At 45.8% G+C, this 23,929-nt stretch overlaps 1 protein-coding gene across 2 annotated transcripts in view; it reads left to right on the forward strand.

Annotated features, from left to right (window-relative positions):
• The first annotated feature begins 524 nt into the window (after positions 1–524).
• Positions 525–23,929, forward strand: part of LOC144727635 (copine-3-like) — a 28,215-nt gene continuing 4,810 nt past the window's right edge. The window contains exons 1-15 of one of the 2 annotated variants that reach the window (XM_078606597.1): positions 525–708; positions 7,422–7,552; positions 10,099–10,278; positions 12,241–12,315; positions 13,167–13,238; positions 14,168–14,251; positions 15,116–15,205; positions 17,517–17,612; positions 17,801–17,887; positions 18,465–18,524; positions 19,115–19,248; positions 22,041–22,095; positions 22,315–22,366; positions 22,604–22,737; positions 23,376–23,612. In XM_078606597.1, coding sequence (XP_078462723.1) covers positions 7,424–7,552; positions 10,099–10,278; positions 12,241–12,315; positions 13,167–13,238; positions 14,168–14,251; positions 15,116–15,205; positions 17,517–17,612; positions 17,801–17,887; positions 18,465–18,524; positions 19,115–19,248; positions 22,041–22,095; positions 22,315–22,366; positions 22,604–22,737; positions 23,376–23,612 — 1,485 coding nt within the window. In that variant the 5' untranslated portion in view covers positions 525–708; positions 7,422–7,423. The remainder of the gene's footprint in view (positions 709–7,421; positions 7,553–10,098; positions 10,279–12,240; positions 12,316–13,166; positions 13,239–14,167; positions 14,252–15,115; positions 15,206–17,516; positions 17,613–17,800; positions 17,888–18,464; positions 18,525–19,114; positions 19,249–22,040; positions 22,096–22,314; positions 22,367–22,603; positions 22,738–23,375; positions 23,613–23,929) is intronic. The other variant, XM_078606598.1, reaches the window with a different exon arrangement.

The following is a 23,929-nucleotide window of genomic DNA, read 5'->3' on the forward strand; positions in this document are numbered from 1 at the left end:
ATGGAAATTCCCCCGGTACAGCTACTGAAGGCTTCACGAACTACGTGGTCGAAATAGATGTTAAATAATGTGTGAGCCAGAGGACATCCCTGTCGCACCCCAAGGTGTACAGAGAAAGGCTCTGACACTTAGTTTTACCCGGGCCCGCTCACCATCATTAAGGTCCTTAATGATTGTGAGCAGAGGGTCAGGGACTCCGAAAGCACGAAGAACAACCCAGAGCCCAGGCCTACTGATGGTATCATAGGCCTTGACCAGGTCAATAAAGCAGAGATGTAGGTCTTGTTGGAATTCCCTACACCTCTGCTGTAGCAGACGGACAGAAAATATGGCATCTGTGCAGGACCGCCCTTTCCTGAAACCGCATTGGGGCTCCGCAAGCTTCTCCTCAGTGTGCTGAGCAAGGCGATGTTGAATAATCCTTGCCAGGACCTTTCCCGGCACCAGGTCACACACACATACATACACACACGGTGCACACACACCACACTGCACGTGTTCCCACGCGTGTCCGCCGTCACGTGGCCGGCGCCTCCACCAATGGGGAGTGCGGAACGCGTCCTTCCTGTCTCACTCCTCATCACCACCTCCACCACCACCTCTTCTGTCATCACCGCCTTCACCACCTCCTCTTACTCCTCTACCTCCTCCAGCATCACTGTCACCTCCTCCTCCTCGACTCGGAAGAGGCAAAAGAAGCGAGAGGAGGTGAGAGAACTCTTTGGCAGGCTCGTACGACCCACCCATCTTCTCTCTCTGCGTGTGGGTCTTGTACTTTGGCTGTACCACCGCTGAGTGTGTCTGTGATGGTGGTGATGGTGATGTTGATGGTGGTGTTGTTGATGTTGTTGTACTCACACAGACTGCAAGTTTGTACCGTGCATGTGGGGAGCGGTGGTGTAGTGGTCAGCGCGCCCACGGCCACCAAACACCCAGTGACCTGGGCCTCCTCCCCTAGGTCGACTCAGCCTCAAATGAGCACCTAGTGCGGTGTGTAGTAAACGTCGCCGCTGGGGAGACAAAGGCGGCCGAGCGTGGTGCTGGCCACCCCACCCCCTCTGTGTGCTACAGGCGACACAGAGGCCTTCGTCTCCTGATCTCGCCACAGGCTCAGCAGGGTTGCAGCCTGCTGAGCGCCTCTGATGTGGGGCCGTTGTGAACAGGGCCCCACGTGGTGGGCATTGACCAGCGTGGTGAAGTATGGTCAGTGAGCGGCGTGAGTGAAGGCCCCGTGGATTGACATGGGCTGTACGTGTAGACTGCTTTAGTTTATATAAGTGTGTGTGTGTGAACTCCGTGTTTTAACTTATTCCAGGGTGCCCTGTAGATACACTCGGTCTAAAATAGACATTAATAAGGAACCCATTTAAACTTGCACTAACGAACCATTTACATTCTGTAAAGTTATCTACGTTGACTCATCGGCACGGCTGTGGCCGCCTTTTGTGTAATGATAAATATGTGCACACACACTGCATGACACAGTATACTCACAACGTAAGGGCTATGTCACTCCTATTGTGTCATGTCGTATTTAATTCTTTACTATTTCAACCTGAGATCATGCCAGATCAATATTTGTCGGCTTGGACTCCGAGGTTTCCAGGAGATGGCAGTACTGCCATGGATTCGTAAATCCATCGGTGTGGAGCTTTGGATGTATGACCCACGAAGTATGCTCGGTGGGTTTTCTCTGGATTCTCTGGGTTCCTTCCACGTGTAACAAACTCATCGGCGTGTAATTTGGCCAAACACATACCTAATGTAATGGTAGGTTTTTACCCTTTTAACTGGTACAAAACTGACACCTTTATTCAAGGCATCATGTTTGCAATGACCACAACACAAGTATAATAGTGCATATTATTATCCTTATCAGAGTTGCTTCTTTTTGTTTGCTTTATTGACTACTTGTGTTGTGGTCATTGCAAACATGATGCCTTGAATAAAGGTGTCAGTTTTGTACCAGTTAAAAGGGTAAAAACCTACCATTATATTTTGCCACTGGTAAAAGAGATCTCATAGTGTAAACACATACCTATCAACCCATTATCAGTGCCCTACCTTATTACAGATCAATTCTGATGTTATTGGTCACCCCGTGCCCCTTATACATCTCAGCGTTCATCTTACAAAGTTCCATCACAAAGGAGAAACGCAAACAAATAAAACAAATTGTACTGGTAGGAACCTCCTGGTTACACCAGCCCACAGGGGATTATTGTGTCCGTCCGTCGTGTATCCAAAAATGGGAGGGGTGGGGCTGGGTGGAGAGGGTGGGGAGGGTGGGAGGGGTGGGGCTGGGTGGTGAGGGGAGGGTGGGACTGGGTGGGGAGGGGCTGGTCACCCCAAGGTGCCCTTATAAAACTCAACGTTTAACCTACTCACGCCGGCTTGTGCCCGCCCTCACAGTCGGGCATATTTGCGGAATACACCACGCCGCTGTTGACCCTGGCCATTGACCGAGCAACCCAACGTTCCTACCAGCTCCCTCCGCAGGAATGTGTTTACTCGATTGCCCTGTACAAGAATACAGGTAAACCGTATGGGTTGACAGGTATGCAAACGTCCCAATGCATGACCCATCATAAAATGTAGCCTTTAGACTCCATGAGAATTTCCTGCATACATAAAAGGACACTTCATTATTGTTTTGGTTCATACTACGGTCCACGTACCATGCATTCTGCACACTTTGCACATGCACCATGGCGCCATGGTGCACGTGCTACATTGTACTTGTGCTCTGTACGTGTATATGTATCCACCTTCGCTTCGAATGGCATATGCTTATTATTATTAGTTTACAACCAGCCGCGCTTTGCTCGCAGAGTTAAACTTACCACAGAGTAACCCACACAGAGTGAGAGAGACACAATTTTGCCTGCGGGAATTTGAAAGAGAAACGGGCAGGGCACTGCACTATTACAGGACTGTGCGTGCCACTCAATACCCAGTGTGTGTGTGTGTCACGTACTGTACATTATATTATGCTTGCAGTCGTGGGTGATGATCGCTATGTATAATCCCAATTTTGTCATTTGCGAATGACGGTTACGCATACCTGTCAACCCATAGGTCTACCCAGTAGTACTGGTAGGAACCTCCTGGTTACACCAGCCCACAGGGGATTATTGTGTCCGTCCGTCCGTCGTGCAGGGAGGGGCTGGGTGGGGAGGGAGGGGCTGGGTGGGGAGGGGCGGGGCTGGGAGGGGAGGGGCTGGGTGGGGAGGGTGGGGAGGGGCTGGGTGGGGAGGGGCTGGGTGGGGAGGGTGGGGCTGGGTGGGGCTGGGTGGGGGGTGGGAGGGGTGGGGCTGGGTGGGGAGGGGAGGGGCTGGTCACCCCGTGGTGCCCTTATAAAACTCAACGTTTAACCTACTCACGCCGGCTTGTGCCCGCCCTCACAGTCGGGCATATTTGCGGAATACACCACGCCGCAGTTGACCCTGGCCATTGGCCGAGCAACCCAACGTTCCTACCAGCTCCCTCCGCAGGAATGTGTTCCTTGTACAGGGAAATTGAGTATAGCCGTTTCAATACGCGCAAACACATTTAGTCTATTTGTTTGTGTTTCTCCCGTGTGATGGGACTTTGTAGGATGAACGTTGAGATTTACAAGGGGCACGGGGTGACCAATAAGGTCAGAATTGGCGTGTAATAAGGTAGGCACTGATAATGGGTTGACAGGTCTGGTTACGGGATCTTTAATCACAGACTGAGTAGGGTTGTGTTTTTTTAAACGGTTAATACAACCGCATTATTAATTATGGGTGGCTGCTGGTTTTTGAACCGTGAAACTCTTCTTGCAACAGGCGGTGAATGCGTGTAACCGCTAGGCCCATGTCACACCGCAAGCGTGATCAGTGTCTCCACGCCAATACCAATACAACCGCCATTCGCTGAAAAGTTTGGTCGTACATGTTATGGATATTGTTTATATTGTTAAATTTGAGTCACAGTTCCTATGATCACTGTTCCATTGTTTTTATAGCTTTATTTTGGTGATTTTTAAAAGTTTTGGTTTAGCCACACTTAAGCGGTTGTGCGTTCGCTACGTTGTCCCCACCTGAAGAAGGACGCTTGTGTTGTGCCAGAAACGTCGTGATTTAGTTTAGTTTTCTTTTCTTTTATTAGATTTTTTACCTACGTGACTTTACCGGGGAAAAACTAAGTATTAGCCATGTTTGTTTATTGTAGTACAGAGTTAGCCTGATAACTTTAATCTAAATTGTCTTATGGTTGTTATTGTTTGACTTGCATCCCACTGGGATTTTTGCACACAGCGTTGATATGCGGTGTTTTTTCTGGAAGACTTTGCTGTTTTTTCCTGGATTTTTCTGTTGCGTGTAGGCACTTTAAGATGTTTCTTGTTCATGTTTGTGTTTGTTGTGGTTGCACCCGAGTCAAGAGCCGCATGGCTCACAGGGTTATACATAATAAATGAAACTGAAAACTGAAACTGAAGTGAAGTGTCGAAGGCTCGCTTCTGACAGGAGGAGGTCTCGGGACAGACCCAGCAGGTGCCATGGGTTGGCTGACTGAGATGACCGGTAGATGCACCACCAGCTGTACCCCCCTACTGTGCCAGGCTAGGTGCAGGAGGTCACGGGACAGACCCAGCAGGTGCCATGGGTTGGCTGACTGAGATGACCGGTAGATGCACCACCAGCTGTACCCCCCTACTGTGCCAGGCTAGGTGCAGGAGGTCACGGGACAGACCCAGCAGGTGCCATGGGTTGGCTGACTGAGATGACCTGTAGATGCACCACCAACTGTGCCCCCTACTGTGCCAACCTGAATTTTATCCGCCCGGCACTCCGCTCGTTGTTGTGAGAGTCGCTTCTCTGCCCTCCGTTGTTGCTGGAGGGGCAACTGCCTCCAACTGACCCCAGTAGCAGCAGCAGCGTCCTTCACGAGCCTCCTCCACGCACACGGTCACAAGTGCGATACGAGATTTGCACAGGACAGGCCTCCCATCAATCCGCTGCTGGGTGACGGCTTCTCCACGTAGTGTCAGTCATGGGGCTTGTCCACTGGACATGTGTGTTAAAGAGTTTCATAGCTTACCGGATTCCTCCAGTCTTATAAGTGAATATTTTGATTCACCACGCAAGGTAGTACAGGTTGGAGAAGGGAGGGTCCCAATACCGCTTACCAACGGTCATAGCCGTGGGCGGGAATTTAACTCAAGTGATGAGTAATGATCGCATGTATCTTCTTGGTTTTTTCGGTAAAGTCACGTAGAAGGGAAATAATAAAATAATAAAAAATAAAACATAATAAAATAATTCTCACGACGTTTCGGCCACAATTTTATTATTTCCCTTCTACGTGACTTTACCGAAAGAACCAAGAAGATGAATCCCTGCAGTCACGAAAGCTTTAAATCGAAAAGATCGCATGTATAATAGAATTTTAAAGTACTGTAGTGTTGATGATTATCATGACCAGGCGAATGCCCACTCACGTGAATTATTAAAGAAACAAAATGTTATTCATAATAAAGGTTTTTGGGTTAGATCGCGTTATTTATAAATGTGTCGTAACCCTCCACCACCCGACACGGCCAAACAGTAAAAAAAGTGTCACGTTGACAAAAGACAAATAGTTCATGACTTTAGCCCACCGGTGTGTTTACAATTTTTGAGTACGACGTTTCGCTGGTAATTACATCCAGCATCATCAGGCAATTCGTGTTAAACAGACAAAATGTTCTTGTGTTCTGATTCTGTTTGTGTTCAGATATTTCTATATCACATTAGTGTCTAAACATGGGTGTACTGTATAGGGGATTAAAATGCTGTATGTGTATATACTATGTTTACGTGTTGTATACATATTGCATATGCATCATGGTGTGTGTACACAATTTATTGTACTGACTGCGTATGCACACACACACACACACGGGTTAAAAAATATAGACATTTGCTTTGTATTCATGATTGTTACTTACTTATAATAGCCTCAAAAATGTAGATGTCAGCAAAATTACGAATGAAACCACATTCATACTCTTTGGTTCTTTCGGTAAAGAGTTAACATAACAAACACAGCAGGAGAACTGCGGCTGCTTGTGTTGCGATCGAAACGTCGTGATCTATTACTTTCTAACCACGTGACTTTACCGAAAGAACCAAAGAGTATGGATTCCTGCAGTCACAAAAAGCTTCAGATCAAGATGAAACCACATTCAATCATCCTAAAGAGAGTACACTAATTGTGTGGCAGTCTAAAACTCTACATGGACCAGGTATGGGTCTGGCCTGACCACCTCATGGAATGCCTTGCCAGCTTTAATAAACTTAATTCTAGATTTTAAGCTTTCGTGATTGCAAGGATTCATATTCTTAGGTTTTTTCAGTAAAGTCACGTAGGTAAAAAATTAAAATTATTAAAAATAAAATTCCAGGGACTGTTTTCTTGGAATTTCTCTCACTTGATACAGCTATCGTGCTGTGACGGTTCCACCTGTAGACGGAAGCTTGTGTTGCCTCCAAAACGTCGTGATTTTATTTTATTTTTATTTTACTTTTATTAATTTTTTACCTACGTGACTTTACCGAAAAAACCTAAGAATATGAAGCTTTAATAAACGCTTGCTGCCATGGTACTTTTGCACTTTCTGTACACAGCATGAACGGGTTGTGCTTTTTTGTAGGATTTTATTGTTTACGTATGTGATCAGATTTGTGTACAATGTTTTTTAGGTGTATCTTGTAATTTTATTGTTTGTTACGGTTGAACCCAGGGTAAATCCTAATAAATTAAACTGAAACTAACTCATGAAGCTATTAGTGTCAGAACAATGAGCCAGCAGAGATCCAAAGTTTAAATCGGTGATTAAACCATATTCTTAAGGTTAGTGTGCTGACGGTCTCAGACCACTTCCCAATTACGTGAGAGAAAAATACATCTCATTGAACTTAGTTTTGTGCGTTTTGTTTTCAACTAAATTCAACTTATTCCAGTTCTGGGAGTAAAAACTATTTGGTACGATTGACCTATGAGAAACATTTTGTTTTATTTCACAGCAAAAAAATGCGTCTCTCGCATGGCTAAATAGACCAATTGAATTGACCTCCGAGTAGTTTTATGACATCATCTTCCAAGGTGGTGTAATTTTACCTGCTAGAGCTCTGGTCGCAAATGTCTTTGTCGAACAACACCTAAGAATATGAATCCTTGCCGTCACGAAAGCTTCAAATCTAGAACAACATCTTGTTGATAGCTCCGTTGGAATATAATTGTAAGAATAGTTTATACCAATATGTCCTCCGTTCAACATTATATACAGCACTGTAATACTCGTCTGCCTGTATGCGTGTATGTGTGTTGAACTTCTTTCGTACCGTACGTAGCCAACCGTGCTAATCGCAGATGCGGGTGTGTGTGTGTGTGCGTTTGCGTGGTGAGCAAAGATATGGCAGCGTCATGTGTGACCAAGGTGGAGTTGACAATAAGCTGCAAGGATCTCCTGGACAAGGACGTGGGCTCAAAGTCGGATCCGCTGTGCGTGGTGCTCATAGAGGCCGGGGGCACATGGACCGAGGCAAGTGGATTGTGACATTTGATGGTGAACCCAGGGCCCTGGTTGACATCTGAAAGGAAAATGTACCTTCCGGTACTCACCCAGATCGATGGCATTTGAGTAACTGCTTTTAAATTGCAAAAATGTGCCTCGCGCCATTCATTTGGTGCTCACGGGGTTTTAAATAGCCTGGTTGGACAATGCAGCAGTTTCCCGGATAGTATGAGCACCATTGATGATTTTTTTTGTTATTTAAAAAAAAAAATCATGGTATCTATGTTGTTTGTCTCTTAACTGTGATTCTTAAATAAGTTATTTTTAGTTTTAATGTGAGAACACTTAGTCTGTTCTCTCCAGTTACCTGGGTGAAAAGTGGGCTAATTTTCGCCAAATCCTGGCACAGCTGGCTAAGAACAAACAACACGAGGCAATGTCGTGGCCTCGTTGTACCAGCAGTGCACAATAGCTGCAGCAGATGAGAAGCAAGGTTGCCCTTCTGCATTGCTTTCATCTTATCGTGTTGTGCATTGTTTTATCCCAGGGCTGCTGTCATGCATGCGCAAATTAATAATGGGATAAAAGCATTGACACAATCACTGACTTAAGTTATTCCAGATTACTTTGCATAACAGTGGAGCTACATGTCCCACCTGCACAACGCACACACGGGCTTGTCACCCCATGAGTATTATTATTCTTTACACTTCGCCGTTATGTTCCGCATGTTTCCTTCATTTAATGCCTAATTCCTGTCTATGAATTGTCGGCTTGTAATGTTGCTTCAATCAATATCGTTCCTTAAGCTTGTGATGCATGCTTTGGAATTGTGTGCAGGAGCTGATTATTCACTATTTAGTAATTGGTGATCGCCTATCTTTAGGCTAATGTTATGGAGACGGGACAAGGGAGATAGAATAGATGAGACAGACCAATACAACTGAAAAATACAAAAGAGGCACAAACATTCCTGATTGCTTTAGAATCAAATCATTGCATTATTTGCTCGGGTTAAAGGGAGAGGTGAGGATCGTTACACATCTCATACATCTTCTTGGTTCTTTCGGTAAAGTCACGTAGAAGGGAAATAATGAAAGAAAAAAAAAACATTATTTTATTATTTCCCTTCTTCGTGACTGTACCGAAAGAACCAAGAAGATGAATCCCTGCAGTCACGAAAGCTTTAAATCGAAATCTCATACATCGTTATGATACATTTTGGTGGCCACAGTAAATATGACATTTTTACTCCGTGGAATACATCTGAACAAAACAGGTATCTTACGGATTGAGAACCAGCCCTGTAGTTATTTGGACGGCATGTATGTTGATTAATAATTGACTTACGAGTAAGCCAATCAGTCGGCTTCCCATCGTGTTCTGCATTTATACTGCATGGGAAACCACCACGGTGTTTTGTTAATAAGTTAAAGCCAATGGGGAGCTGCAAGCCCCATTAATAATGGGTGAGTCCATTGGCTATTCACAAGCTGTTAGCTGGTACTTAGGCATGTGGCACAGCTTGCTCCCGCAGCTGATTAGGGGCACCCCATGCAGTGCATGCAACGTTATGAGAAGCTAGTGCAATGTTTGTTTTGCTCGTTTATGAAACAATGTACATGTTACAACATAACATTAGCGTAGTTGTGGAGAATATAAATAACAATGAATAAGCAAACAAGAGGTTTCCTTCATGTATCTGTCTTTTTTCCTTCATGTCTCTCCGCATAGAATAAAAGTATTTCTTACACAACCCATGATCCAACAGTTCTCTGGGAATGCATAATTTCATCAGCATTGATTCAGTACAACCAAACTCTGGAATGGTAAATAAAGATCTTGTGGTTCACCTGCATTGATTGAAGTGAGCTCGACGCTGCTGATGAGACACTGTGTTGAAATTGGTCCATAGTTTGTACTGAATCGGCGATGATTAAATTATACACTCCCAGAAAGCCGTTGGGCTAATGGGTTGTGTAAGTAATACTTTTATTTTTAATGCGGAGTGACAGATGATGTAAAAAAACATAATTTTACATCATGTTTTTCTCTGCATATATATATTGAGGCCCTGGTACCTGATATTACGAGTGTATTATTTGCCCTCAGTGGATACGAAAAACTTCAATTATCCTCACATTGATTCTCCCTTTTGCATTTTCTGCAAATACGAGGAGTTGGGGAGTGGTAGCAAAGTGGCGAATGCACTGCAACGTGAGTTTTATTGCTGGCCATGGCTTAAGTGGCGAGTTATGTCTGAACCCATCTTGGCACCCTTCCCCCGACCTCCCCCCCCCCCCTCCATGACTGACTAACCAGCACTTACCAGAGTAGTAAAGTATGGTCACAAAACCCCATTGATTGACAGACTGTCGGGAGACTAAGTAGTGGATGGATAAAGGGGTGTAAATAAATAAACCCATATAGGAATCTCCTGGAAATGTCGGCAGATTTATCCTATTATTTATCAGTAGGCTTTCCTGGATAAACGAATTATCATTACTGGTTGACTTCCCTCTTTCTGTTCTAAAAAAAGACTCCACTAAATGTGTGTGTGTGTGTCTTTGCAGGTGGACCGCACTGAGCAGATTCAGAACTGCCAGGAGCCTGCATTTTCCAAGCGTCTGCAGATCGACTATTGCTTCGAGCAAGTGCAGAAGCTGCGCTTTGGTGTCTACGACATTGACAACAAAACCTATGACCTCACCGATGATGACTTCCTGGGTCAACTTGAGTGCAACCTGGCTCAGGTGGGTGCCTCTGTTGATGTTTAATGAAAAAGTAATTAATACTGTCAACATTCTGACGTGTTATTCTTCATAGTGATGCGTTTCCTGACTCAAAAAAGTTGATGAAATTCCACATTCTCATGACAGATCCCAGTTTTTTTCCTAGGGTGACCTGGATTGATGTTCCACAAAACTTTATTGTCTTTGGAAGGATGGAATATTGTCGAAGGTGACCCCAACTAGGATTATGACGTGTGACCTTTCCACTTGCAAGTCATGCACTCCAACCTCATCACCAGCCAGATACAGCATTTATAGCTGAAACATGTTTCTCCCATCTGTTCACAAGAGTGACTGTCCCTGGAAAAAGTTTAGGGTAAATTAGCTATTCATTTGGTGAATAGTTATAAAGGCCATCTGCATGACACTAATTAAAATGTGTCCCAATTCTCCAAGCCTTGGACCCTTTGGATTCATCTGTTTGTTGTGGTGCTCGCGAACAGCAGTTCACCATGCTAACAAGTGGAATTTTTTTTTATGTCAGCCAACCTGTGTGTGTGTGCTTGCACTGAAATAGTTAGCACCTTGCACTACAATGTCAGCCACCTGAGTTAAATTCCAAGCCATGCACGTCATTGGCATTCGATATTTGAACTGTTCTTGCCGATCTTTATGCAATGAGTCCACCAGACGAAGGTTGAGATGACACAACTCCTCTTTATTTTCTGCACGAGCTGACGCTGTATGTGGCCCACTTCAAATCCCACCAGGAAACACCCCGGTCACCCCGCCTCATCCGGTGACGTCACCACTCCCCTCCTGGGCATTCCCTGTCTCTCACGCCCTGCCTTCTCTTTCCTTTCGTTCGTGACGTCATCTTTAACAGTAACCTGGGACCCTTGGGTATTTCTACCCCAGGGTCGCGTAAGTATTGACACTACACTTACATTGGTTAGTTCAGCCTTGAAATAATACGTGATGCAATGAGTGACCATTACCACTGCAGAGACAAAGGTGGCGTAGTGCGGTGCTAACCCAACCATCCCTTTTATGTCATCCAACCTGGAATATATTCTTGCACTTTGGCCTACAAGACCAGACAAGGGTTCTTTGTGGTGTTTGTGTGTACTCTGAGCCATAGTGTGGAGTAGGGCTGAACGATTTGGGGAAAATATCTAATTGTGATTTTTCTGACAGATATTGCGATTTGCTTTGCGATAAAAATTTTTAATATTCAAGCTTCAGTTCAATATTCACTGTGTAATAGATTTGAAACAAGTGATGGGGCATTACCACATGATACCATCAAAATATGAACTGCTCTATCAAACATAGAACAATTGTTAAGTGAAATAAATTAAGTAATAAATATACAAAATAAAACAATTCCAATAAGAAAGTAACAGGACTTTTCAAATCGCAAAAGATCGCAGCCTTTGCGATTTGCTAATCGCATTGTTTCAAATTGGGATTTCGATTTGAAATCGATTCATCGTTCAGCCCTAGTGTGGAGTCGTTAACAAACATCGCTGCAAACCTGAAGAGCCGAGTTTCAAGTCCCTCTCACAGCCAAAACCAGTAACTATTGTCTGAACCGATCCTGGCCTTCCCTAGGTTGACTCAGCCTTAAAAAGGTACCTGGTGCGATGTATAAACATTATCACTAGGGTTTCCATTGAAAGCTTTCGTGACTGCAGGGATTCATCTTCTTGGTTCTTTCGGTAAAGTCACGTAGAAGGGAAGTAATAAAATAATAAAAATTATTTTATTATGTTTTATTTTTATTATTGTATTGCTTCCCTTCTACGTGACTTTACCGAAAGAGCCAAGAAGATCATCACTAGGGATACAAAGGCAGCCGGGCGTTGTGCTGGACACCCACCCCCTCGTGTGCCACACCCTTCATAGGTTCCCGCTAACAGCACTTACCTCAACACTATATTAAGGCTATACGGGGGATCTTTGTCTTTACACTCTGAGCAGGTTGTGTCGAGTAAGAAGATGACTCGACCCCTTCTGCTGAAAAACGGCAAGCCGGCAGGAAAGGGCCAGATCACAGTAAGTGGTTGTCCACGCACCACCAAGCAAGATCGCGTGAAGATCCCGTACATCGATTTGTGGGCCAGCTTAAAACCAATTTCCTTGTGAGCTATCATTGGAGGGTCTGACAGGTCCTTCATTACCATTGTTTAACCTAATATTCCAGCATCAACACACATTTGTTGTCTTTTTAAACTATTGTAGATGAACATGATACCCCAATTGCTCGTATGACATCCTCCAGTGAGTTTCTGTAATAATGAGTTTGAACAATGAGTATAGAGCTGCTTTCTTCCTTGTTATCGTTACCGACACTTGCAGTAATTTGTAGAATAGTAATGTTACATCTAATTAACATCATTCATCGTCAAGTTTAACCATCTTGGATTGCAATATCTGTTCATTGGATTTTGTATGAATGTTTAAAGAATCTGAATAACTTGGCCTGTTAATTATAAGAAAGCATTCACCCTTGCGGTTTCATTGTCACAATTCACCGTCGTGATTAAATTCACAAATATTTTAATAGTTTTCACGTATTTTTTCATTTGTTCTGTCTTAATTTGTCTGATTATAATTCACGAGTGTACATGTAGTATTTGCATGTGATTGCAATAATTTGTAAATCATAGATGTTACTTGCACGATTCTATGCATTTATCGCGAGCATAATAATTTATTTCAATGGATGAATTAATTAATTAATCTTCACATCCTTACATACCTCCTATTACCAAGGTTGGATACATACGGGGCAAAGAAGTTCAACATACATACTACATTTGCACCATTATTACTAGATTTCCCCTTTACAATAATGGCGAGTTTGGCACGTGTAATAATTTCTTTATTTATATTGTTTTTTTTAGATTGTGGCAGATGAGATTAAGGATAACAGAGTCCTCGCTCTTCAGGTGGATGCTCGTAACCTGGATAAGAAGGTGCGTCACTTCAATCTAATTCACCCAATCAATGGGTTGTGCAGATTATCGCTTTCCATAAAATATTTGTTCAAATGTGACAAAATCTTGGCTGGCTCTGATGTCTCCAAGTTTCTTCAGCAACCTCAAGCCAAAATGTGTAATCCTTAGCGCGCTGAGTGATGGAGAATTGAAGTCACAACCTAAGTTTATATAATGATGATGACTTTTAGGTTGTCAGTGTCTCTGATGTCGTATTAATCCCCTGAGGGCACCGAGCTACTTAATAGTTGCATGATGGTTAATGTGTGCTGGTGTCATCATGACTAATACTGCAGTGTTGTGCTGAATTTATAGTCGTGCACTGTCATGATTTACTACATTTATCGTTGTATATTACAGGGGTGCACTGCATACACGCATACACATATTTACTTCATCGTTGTGTTGAGAACTAGTCGAGCACTACTCGGAGACGGCTTGAAGGTTTAAGGGCTTTCGCCGTAAGTTTATTAAAGATATTACAACACACGAGGGTACACAACTCCCAGGGGCTAGGGCTCCTACTCTGAGTCCGGGTCCCTGCCGGCTAGCTCCGGTCTCTCTCTCTCTCGTCGGATCGTGGACTCTGCCGACTCCACCGACCGGAGAGAGAAGCACCTCTACGGCTACCACCGGCTTCTCCCCAGACTCACTATTCGATCCCTCTCTCTACCCCTGGTTCCCTCTTCACCCTGCTTACTCTACACGTTCCCACAGTGACCCCGCTTTCGTCACGGGGTCTCCCTTAAATACTCTACGAGACGTGACGTCATCGAGCCGCCCAGCGCGCATGACGTCACGTCCCGTTCCGTGACGTCATCGCACTGGACGGCACACATGACGTCACGTCCCCATTTTACTCCTCTACAGTTGTATCAGTGTCAGATGAACGTGCATTGTTTATACAGGATTTGTTCGGGAAGTCTGACCCATACCTGGAGTTTTTCAAGATGGGTGATGATGGCACCTGGCAGATGGTGCACCGGACAGAGGTAAGGGCGATCTCGCGCGTCGGGAAAACCTCCGTCCCTGAGTTTGAATCGTCAGACTAAGGCAGTGTTCTTCATCGCAAGGCCCGCAGGCAACTGGCTGCCCCTGGTGGCCTTTAGTGCGGCCCCTGACGTGCGGCCCACCGACAGTCCACAACGTCTGGAAACACCCCTTACAAGCGGTGGTCCTCACACTCGTGATGTCTTATCGGCGAAAGTTGCCCCCCCTCTGAAAAATTAGTGAAGAACACTGGACTAAGCGGCTGGGCACTTTAGCAACCGACACATTCATCGGTGAGCCTCTTTGCAGCGTTCTCATTGCAATCTGGCCATTGAAATTAAGAATGTAAACACTCTGTGACGTTCCTCACAAAAGTAGGATTTTTGTGTCCTCTCGGCTCAAATCACATTTTTAAATCACCTTCCTGTCCCTATCCTCTGGATTACAAGATGCGCAGTTTTTTTTTAAGTAAAAGTAGGGGTTGCAATCCGGCGCATCTTACAATCCGATAGGTTTGTGTGCGTGACCAGACTTGTATAACTTTGTTGACACCGGGCTCAAGTTTTGGGTGCGTCTTACTTTCCAGAGGGTCTCTTAATCAAAAGTGTTAAATTAAGCTTACGGTCAAGTTAAAAACTGGAGGCAAAATAACATGTAAATGTCTCTTCATAACGCTGCATGATTATCCAGGTCTTTAGCAAAGATGACAGTGAATTTCATTTAAATATCCTTGCATTGAACAAAGCCAATTTGTCCATCAAGGTAATGCCATCATTCATATTTGTCTTCGTGTAACGACAGTGCATCATAATGTTAGTGTTTCCCATTGGCTGTGGTACCTCTTGAATGTCAGCTGTCATCCACAGGTTATCAAGAACAACTTGAATCCCACATGGAGACCATTCAGCATCCCTCTGCAGGCGCTCTGTAACGGGGACCTGGAGAGAGACGTCAGGGTAAGTGACCCTGCTGTCATATAATGCATGCAGAGCATTGCTGGGACCACATCACGCCTATACAGGCCTTTTGTTGATGCACTGCTGGACAGATGTCGCAAACGGGTTTTGATTCCTTACCCGTACCCGTACCCGGCCGAGACAGGGTCGCAAATGGGTACCCGTTCCCTACCCGTACCCTACCCGAAATGAGTGACAAACGGTTACTCACCAGTGACTCGCGGCCTACCCGTACCCGTACCCGGCCGCACCAGGGTCGCAAACGGCTACCCGTACCCAGGTACCCAGGTACGGGTAGCCGGGTATCGGGTAGGGTACGGGTATCGGGTACCCGGTTGCGACCTCTGCTGCTGGATGAGTGTATCCCGACGCTCTATGGGTTGTGGGCTTTATTTGGCTACACATCACCACGGGGGTTAGGGAAGACAGGGAGTATGGACGAAGAATGGTACAGCAATTACTTTTTTCTACGCTGCCCTCTAAACTGAACTAAACCATTTTTTATTTTACCAGGAAAGGCCCACTGAGCTATATAGCTCTTTTTCAGAAGCGACCTGGCCACAAATGATAGCTCAACGAAGTGGCTTATCACGTGGAGATGTGTTGCAGCCAAATACTCTAAACGCATGTTTCTAAATGTCTAGGGAAAAACTGGAGGACCCTGAGAAAAATCTACACGACCACGGGGAGAACATGCAAATTCCAAATATACAGGCGTCTAGAGTCGGAATCGAACCCACAACCCTCCTGTATACCAGGCGAGGTAGTTAACATCTCGCCAAAACTCATAAAGGCTTCCTCGGTAAATAGATTCACTTATTTTTTCGTTATGTTGACTTCCCGCAATGTGTTACTCCATTGTATCAGTACTATAAGGACGACAGGTTTCGGAAATTCCAGACCAGGATTTAAACTTTAAACCTAGCAATTGCGAATCAGGCACCCGAACAACAGCACCACTCGACCGGATATTGGACTGTACGAGTGCTTTATTGTCAAAGCGTTTTATACTCATTCCCTGGTGCACTACTTTTCTCCTCCCGTCCCACATTCAGCTGTCTTCATTCAAATGCTAAATATGTCATTTAACATTACAAACGCTGACAAAGGATGGGGGGACAGAGGGAGGGTTATTGGTAAGAGGCTTCTTATCATGAAGTGGTGAAATTGCCAACACAATAAAAGGCAAATTCTGCGTTGCATTATGCTGCAAATGGAAGGATTTTGCTGATGATGCAGACACCCACACTTTACCTCACCGGGGGCAGATATTCTTTCCAACTGATGCATTTAAATGAGAATTAACTGATACAAACATTTTTAACTGCATTGCTTAAGCGTTGGTGAAACTAATCTGCCTCTTCAAAGTGGTATCTCACATTTTTAATCTGGCAATTTTGAGGCACGGGTTAGCAAATCGTGCAGATTTTGGAACTCCTCAAGTCTGCCGGGCTACCATGTAGCCAGTATGTGGGTTTTCCCCAGGTTTCCATAATTTCCTCCCATACGCCAGCACTCCTTGAGAAGAACTCATTCCAACGCATGACCCTACAATCCTGAAACTCAAGCGAGGCTGTCCCAGGTAAATTAATAACAAAACAATTTAACTGAAAAGCAATCCTAATGTTGTTAGGTCTCTGCTGTTCGTTTTGTGCCACTGTGACATGGCTCAGCGGTAACGCGCCTGCCACGGGTTGCAGAGGTTAGCTTCGTGGTTTGAGCCCAGCAGCCGTCCTGGTTAACACTGTGGGTTTATTATAGCCACCCTGACGCTATTCGATAGGCCACATGTGCTGGCATCACGGTCCAAATTTCCCCACTTGAAAAATTGCCCACAAATTACTCAATTGGGTAAAACCCACACAGCAACATCGCACCCTTCTGTGAAAACAATGCACACTGTAATTTTCCGTGAAACAGAATGTCTCTGTGATAGCCTTGAACTCTAAGAATGGTGCAATTACCAAATGTACTTTTGTTTGAATTTTTATTGTGTGTAAATGGATCTCTGGTGTTAGCGACATATTGTCAATTTTGTTTTGTTTATCCAGATGAGAACTTTGAGAGAACAGGATGAGTCTCATATGCAAGTTGTGACCTGGGTCACCAAAATGACACGAGCAAAACCAAGTACAACAATGAAATTTACCAAAACAAAAAAAAAACAAAAACGCTATCACATGAGGAATTGAAAATATTGCAAACATAAAGTCGACGTAAATCGATCATTATTCAGCACCTATAAATTAGCACCTCCGATTAGCACGGTTGGCTACGTACGGTGATACATTATGCTGTCCGTTCAATGCAGGTCGTCTGTTACGACTACGACAGCGATGGCTCCCACGACCTCATTGGCGAGTTCAAGACCAACGTGAAGAATCTTCAGCAGGCGGAGAAGGGGCAGGTGGGTTTCGGCCATGCCGCGTCACGCGCGTCGATCCTCGGAGGGGAGACGGTCACCTCGCTCCCGAACGGAGAGGGTTAACGACGCGACGTTGGACGTCATTGGCTGAGATGTTGCGCAAAGCGACGGATCTAATCGCGACCTCCCCCCCTCCTCGCCCCCCCCCCCCTCCTGGCTGCACCACGCAGGTGGAGTTTGCCGTCATTCACCCCGAGAAGAAGAAGAAAAAGAAGAACTACAAGGGCTCGGGCTTGGTCATCGTCAAGTCATGCCGGGTACGTGCATGTCCCCTTTCCCAACTGCGCCCAGTGCTAGCCCTGTACAAATTCATATCTTTGTTTATTCATAACTTTGGCCAGATACGTGACCCGAACCCAGTGACATCTGATTTTATTCTAACCCAGTGAAAACGAATTCTACTCAAACATTAACCTTTGGCCCTTTTCATTGCCCCTAACCTGGTACTAACCTGACCCCAACCAAATTCTATCTGAACCTGTCCTTAGACTTAAGACAAAAACTTGGCTATCATCGAACACTGTCGAAATAGACCATAGCACCAACCGCTTCCCTAGCTATAACCTCACACTACACACTCAATTTTCTCCATGAATTTCAAACCAGTGTAGCCATTACCCTAAACATGTGCAAATTAAGCATAATCTATCCAAAGCAACCATATTACTCACCATAACCTAATCATAGACTGTATCCTTTACATAACAACCTGAATGCTAACCCAGTCCAAACTACCTATTGCCATATCCCTAACCATAGCTTCGCCTTTGGCCATGTGCCATGGTCGTCATACTGAGAGAAATTTGTTAACGTGGTACTCTACGAATTTCACAGACGGAAGTTGAATATTCATTCCTGGATTACATCATGGGTGGCTGTCAGATCAATTTCACGGTGAGATGCGTTGTGTTTGCGTGAGCGTTGTGCATTTTTACACGCTTTTATTCAACTCACTCCATCTGTTGTCGTATCCTCAAATTTTGTAACTCAATTTTTACCCTCTTCCCAATGTGCTATCGACTGCAAACTTGGTATACTTATGTCATACTGATGACAATACTATATTCTATCATTCAAAATTAAAAATATATTTTTAAACAATATTTTTTACGGGTCTAATTGTCCACGCTCAACTCACGTTGCATGTAAATCACCACGGTCCCTTACGCTATGGCAAGCTGCGGGGCCACTTCCTGGAGTCGTGGAGTTCTGCCATTACGAGTACGGTACATTTCATTAAAACGTGTTTTAAAAAAAAAAGTATTTTAAAATATTTTTTTGTCTCAAGAGCATTGGTGTGTGCAAAACATTTTCACTCCTATGACATGAAGTTTTGATGAACTTCAATTACATCTAAAATAATAAAACAACAAACTTGTCAACAGCTCATCTCCTTGTTCAGCAGGTATGGCTGATGAAGCTTCAGCGCATAAATTCCACCAAATGCGTCGGTTTAAAAGTCCCCCCTTGTGCTGCTGCACCAGGTGGGGATCGACTTCACGGGGTCCAACGGGGACCCGAGGTCACCAGACTCGCTTCACTTCCTGAGTCCCAGCGGCGTGAACGAGTACCTGACGGCGCTGTGGTCGATCGGCAACGTCATCCAGGACTACGACTCGTGAGGCCGCCGCCGCCGCTGCACCTGGCCACTCGCGGGCGCGGCGCAAACATTTTCACGGGGGTGGGGGGGGGTGCTGGGCGGGGGCCCGCGGCGCTCGGTGGCGCGTTCGATACCAGCAGTCGCCGTCTAAAGTAACGTCGTCGTTGGTGGTGGCGTTGCCCGTGAACGAATCGGCCCTTCAACTGAATGCGCCCCATCTCGCGCGAGCTGTGAAGCTAAGCAGGTAGATTGATGGCTGGTTAGTACCTATATGGAAGATTGCACAGGAATGTGTGAGGTGTTACAGGCTTGAGCTGTGTGGTGGCCAGAAGATGGCAGTGCAGTAGTGAGTTATTGAACTTAGCTGTGGGGAACGGTGAGTGTTGCTCTGTGTGTCATGGATCGGACAAGATTGAGTTTATTCAGGATGATTAAAGCAAAATGCATATCACATTGTGGGAAGTCAGCAATGGCTTTCGGAAAGTGGAATTTCCACCTCTGATTCAAGCCAACAATAGAGATGACTGCTCTTCCATGCTCGATTGCATATTGGGACATAAACGTTATTCTCCAGCATCACCAGTAGCAAGATCAACATTACATTTCCATTGTTTCAGCATTTGCATTGGAATAGACATCATAATAGGTGTTCTTGGCTATCTTCATGACTGTCAGTGTACCCATTGGCATCTGCACCACACTAACGGAATTCCTGCAACCACCACCATAACTATTTTGGACATTAATATGTTCTGCTCGTGCCAGAATTATCTATTCAGTTCTTTATTTTTCTATTTCAAGGTCAGCTTTAAGATCTTGTCTTACCTTAGGTGACTTTCACTGCATTAATATCCTCGTTCTGCTCATACCGTGGCCCCTGCTCCCACTCAATAATGCATTGAGGTCATTTAATGGAATAAAATCCCACCACCTCCAGTGAAGAGGATGTGCTGTCAGCTGGGTCACAGATATTAAATGTCCAACAGCACAAGGATGAACTATTCCACCGATGCCCCGCATAGATGTGACCCAGAATTAACTTGGCAGCTAGACTAAAATTCCCTGTACATGTTCCTCTTCAAATATGTTGTTGTGTATCAACCGTAGCTTTAAATTGCGTTATAATGAATTCAGAGGTGCAGTGGAACTCATTAAAATTCATAGGCTGCGGTATTAACTGGATGAGATAAAAAATAAAAAATACCCAGATCGTTTTGCATGCGGGAAATGGCTTGTTTTTGTCCATGAGCATTGGCATTCACGCATTGCAAATGTTAATCACCATTGTCACTTTGCCCTTTATAACTAGATGAAAGCCCATGACACCATAATTCCCTTGTTTAAGAAAAGCCTGGGTTAATAAACAAGCACAACGATAACGGCGACACAATGTACGTCGCATCTAAATGCAACAGCGACACCCCAAAGACGCCGTACGGCAGTGAGGGACAAAGCCGAGAAAGAAGGTGACGTAAAGGATGGTGGAAAGGGAAGCGACCAACATGGGAGAGCGGGGAGGGACACGTGGGAGAGTAAGGAGGAGCAATGGCAATTCTGGCTGTCGCCTGATGAGGCTGGTTGTAATTACTGCCGAAACGTCGTGCTCGAATTGTAAGCGGTGTGGGTTTACTCCCCCACCCACCGGGGTGCTAAATTCGTAACTAATCGGCATGTTTTGTTTACGTGACAAATCCCGAAAAACCCTGGATAATATTGGTCGTGAAGCCTGCTACTATGTGTTAAAAGGGGCAATGCTGCGGTGTGATCCAGGGCCAATGGGGGGCCATACCCACGGGCACCGGGGGGGGGGGGGCCTGTAGGGACCCAGCAACAAGGAGTCCCAATGGTGCAAGGGCAGCCAGGGATTGGTGTCTTTGATTTATTTGCACTGTGCACCCCCATAGTGAGTAAATAAATACTGCAATCAAACAATTAAATCTACAAAGGGGGATGAATGAGAAGGCATGATTGTACTACCCACTATAGCCCTTTTTGGATCCATGCGAATTCAACCCCGTTGTAGTTTGGAGAGCTGAATGGAGTTCAAAAGAACTCTCAAACAAACACCTTGTGAAAGACCCAACACAGAAGATCCCTGGATTTGATCTTCCACGAAGCTCATGGTCCACCCTAAATCCGCATCCACCGCACAAACTGCGGCAGATGCAGATTCCCCTTTCACAAATGGAAAATTAAAAACTCTCCAGTGTGCGACTGTGGTCATCCAAAACAAACCATACAGCATATAACGACGTAATTCCCAATCCACAAATATGAAGGAGACATCACAGCGATACACAAAAAAAAATACGTATTTATTTTAAATATATCACCTCCACTCAAAGGGGTATCAAAAATTGTACACTCAAATGAAATGCAAGGACAATAAAATCATGTTTAAGTAAAAGCCATGAAAAAATTGTGAGTCTTGTACTCCCTCCTAAACACACCGAGGCTCGTAGCGTCCCGGATCACCGCCGGCAAGGCATTCCAGATCCTTGGGGCAACACTTGAGAAAGCCTGACCCCCCAGCGGCGAGCACAAAAGCCGAGGCCGGGAGAGTATGTCCTGCTCTGAAGAGCGTCGTGGTTCTCTGGCTTGACCACCTGAATGTGAAATTGTAATTGCTGCTCTGCATCTACATCAGCCGGACAGATGATAGACTACAATTTCCTGTACCCTTCGCACTGAGGGGACTGCATTTGCACGACTTTATCTTCATTTACTGAGCTAGGGAGGGCCTCAGCTGCGTGTTTCGTTGTGTCTTTGCGCATGTTGGGCTGAGCCTGGTGGTTGTGTTTCTTTTACAGGGATAAGCTCTTCCCTGCCTTTGGGTTTGGGGCACAGATCCCTCCAAGCTGGCAGGTAAAGAGTTTGGAAGCTACGCGTGAATTTTCTTTGATCGTTCGCTCTTGTCTAAATCCACTCGTGTGCTGTTACGTGTTTTTCCTACGCTTCATTAACGGTTTCTTTTATCGAATTGTATCAGTTTTGTATTATAATGACTGTTAGATGGTTCAAAATTGCTGCTGTCCCCTATTGGCCGTGTGCACGCTTAAATCTTGATCTTGTTTCCTCTCCCAGGTTTCACATGAATTTCCACTGAACTTCAATCCAGCAAACCCATACTGCAACGGTAATGTGCATTGAGTGGGCACTAAAAGTCATCAATTCAGCCAAACATTGTCCCCTGAAACAGGTTTCTCAACTCCAGTCTTCCCGACTTCCCAATGATACACCGCTAGCGCTCTGCGCTTACTAACCGTCAGGTGCATCTCGTGAGCAGTGGGACTGAATTGCAGATGGACCATGTGTCTCATCACGCTCGTGTCCCCTCCCCCAAACTGTTGCACCCCGATCGCTGGTGCGGCAGGCGTGCAGGGCATTGTGGACATGTACAAGGTGTGCCTGCCCCAGGTGCGCCTCTACGGCCCCACCAACTTCTCCCCGATCATCAACCACGTCGCGCGATTCGCCGCGGACGCCCTCCAGCAGCCCGCCGCCACGGTGAGGCAACCTGGCGGCTGCCAGGCTCGTGGGCGGTGGTCCGAATCATAAAGTGTCCGTGCAGTGTGGCGTGCTTACATTTTCAAAACGATTTATGGTAAAGTCACCCACGTGGTCCTCCTCTGCTGGTGAGCCACAGATGCGCGCGTGATTATTCTTGTTCATCTGCATCCACGCACGCTCACGTGCTTACGTACACACGTTCATGTAACCAGGGTTCAATTCACGGTCGTGGATAATCTCGATGGCAAGTAATGTTTGAACCAGTCCTAGTCCTCCCCTAATTTGTCTCTGCCTTAAATGGGTGCCTGGCACACTGTGTGTAAACATCAGCACTGGGGATACAATGGAAGCCAGGCGTGGCGCTGTTTCGGCCTTGGTAAGCGCCTGCCATCACCACTTGTACCTCCAGCCTGTAAGGCTAAATGAGAGACCTTTGCATCCATGTTCGTGTACGTATATATAGTGTGTGAGTGTTTTGTTAAGGGGTAGTGTTGTCATGGTTATTGCATTGAGATACCATCTCGTTAACTCAGACTGCACCAGCCTAAATAGCTGCTCGCTAAGAGCACTAATTAAAAGCTACATGGGGGATCTTGGTGCGTGTGCACGTGTGTGTGTGTGCGCGTGCGCGGCAGCAGTACTTCGTGCTGCTCATCGTGACGGACGGCGTGATCAGCGACATGGATGAGACGCGCCTCGCCGTGGTGCAGGCCTCCCGGCTGCCCATGTCGCTCATCATCGTGGGCGTGGGCAACGCCGACTTCTCTGCCATGGAGTTCCTGGATGGCGACAGCGGCGTCCTCAAGGCGCCCTCGGGCGAGCCGGCCGCCCGCGACATCGTGCAGTTCGTGCCGTTCCGCGATTTCCGCAACGTGAGCAATGCAAACCCCTCCCCCTCTCGCACGAGTGGGGGAAGGACGAGTGGGAAGGACGAGTGGGAAGGACGAGTGGGAAGGACGAGTGGGAAGGACGAGTGGGAAGGACGAGTGGGAAGGACGAGTGGGCGAAGGACGAGTGGGAAGGACGAGTGGGCGAAGGACGAGTGGCAAGGACGAGTGGCAAGGACGAGTGGGAAAGACGAGTGGGAAGGACGAGTGGGAAGGACGAGTGGGCGAAGGACGAGTGGGCGAAGGACGAGTGGGCGAAGGACGAGTGGGAAGGACGAGTGGGAAGGACGAGTGGGAAGGAC

Source organism: Lampetra planeri, chromosome 26 (assembly GCF_965212315.1).
Source record: "Lampetra planeri chromosome 26, kcLamPlan1.2.h2, whole genome shotgun sequence".
Lineage (NCBI taxonomy): Eukaryota > Metazoa > Chordata > Hyperoartia > Petromyzontiformes > Petromyzontidae > Lampetra > Lampetra planeri.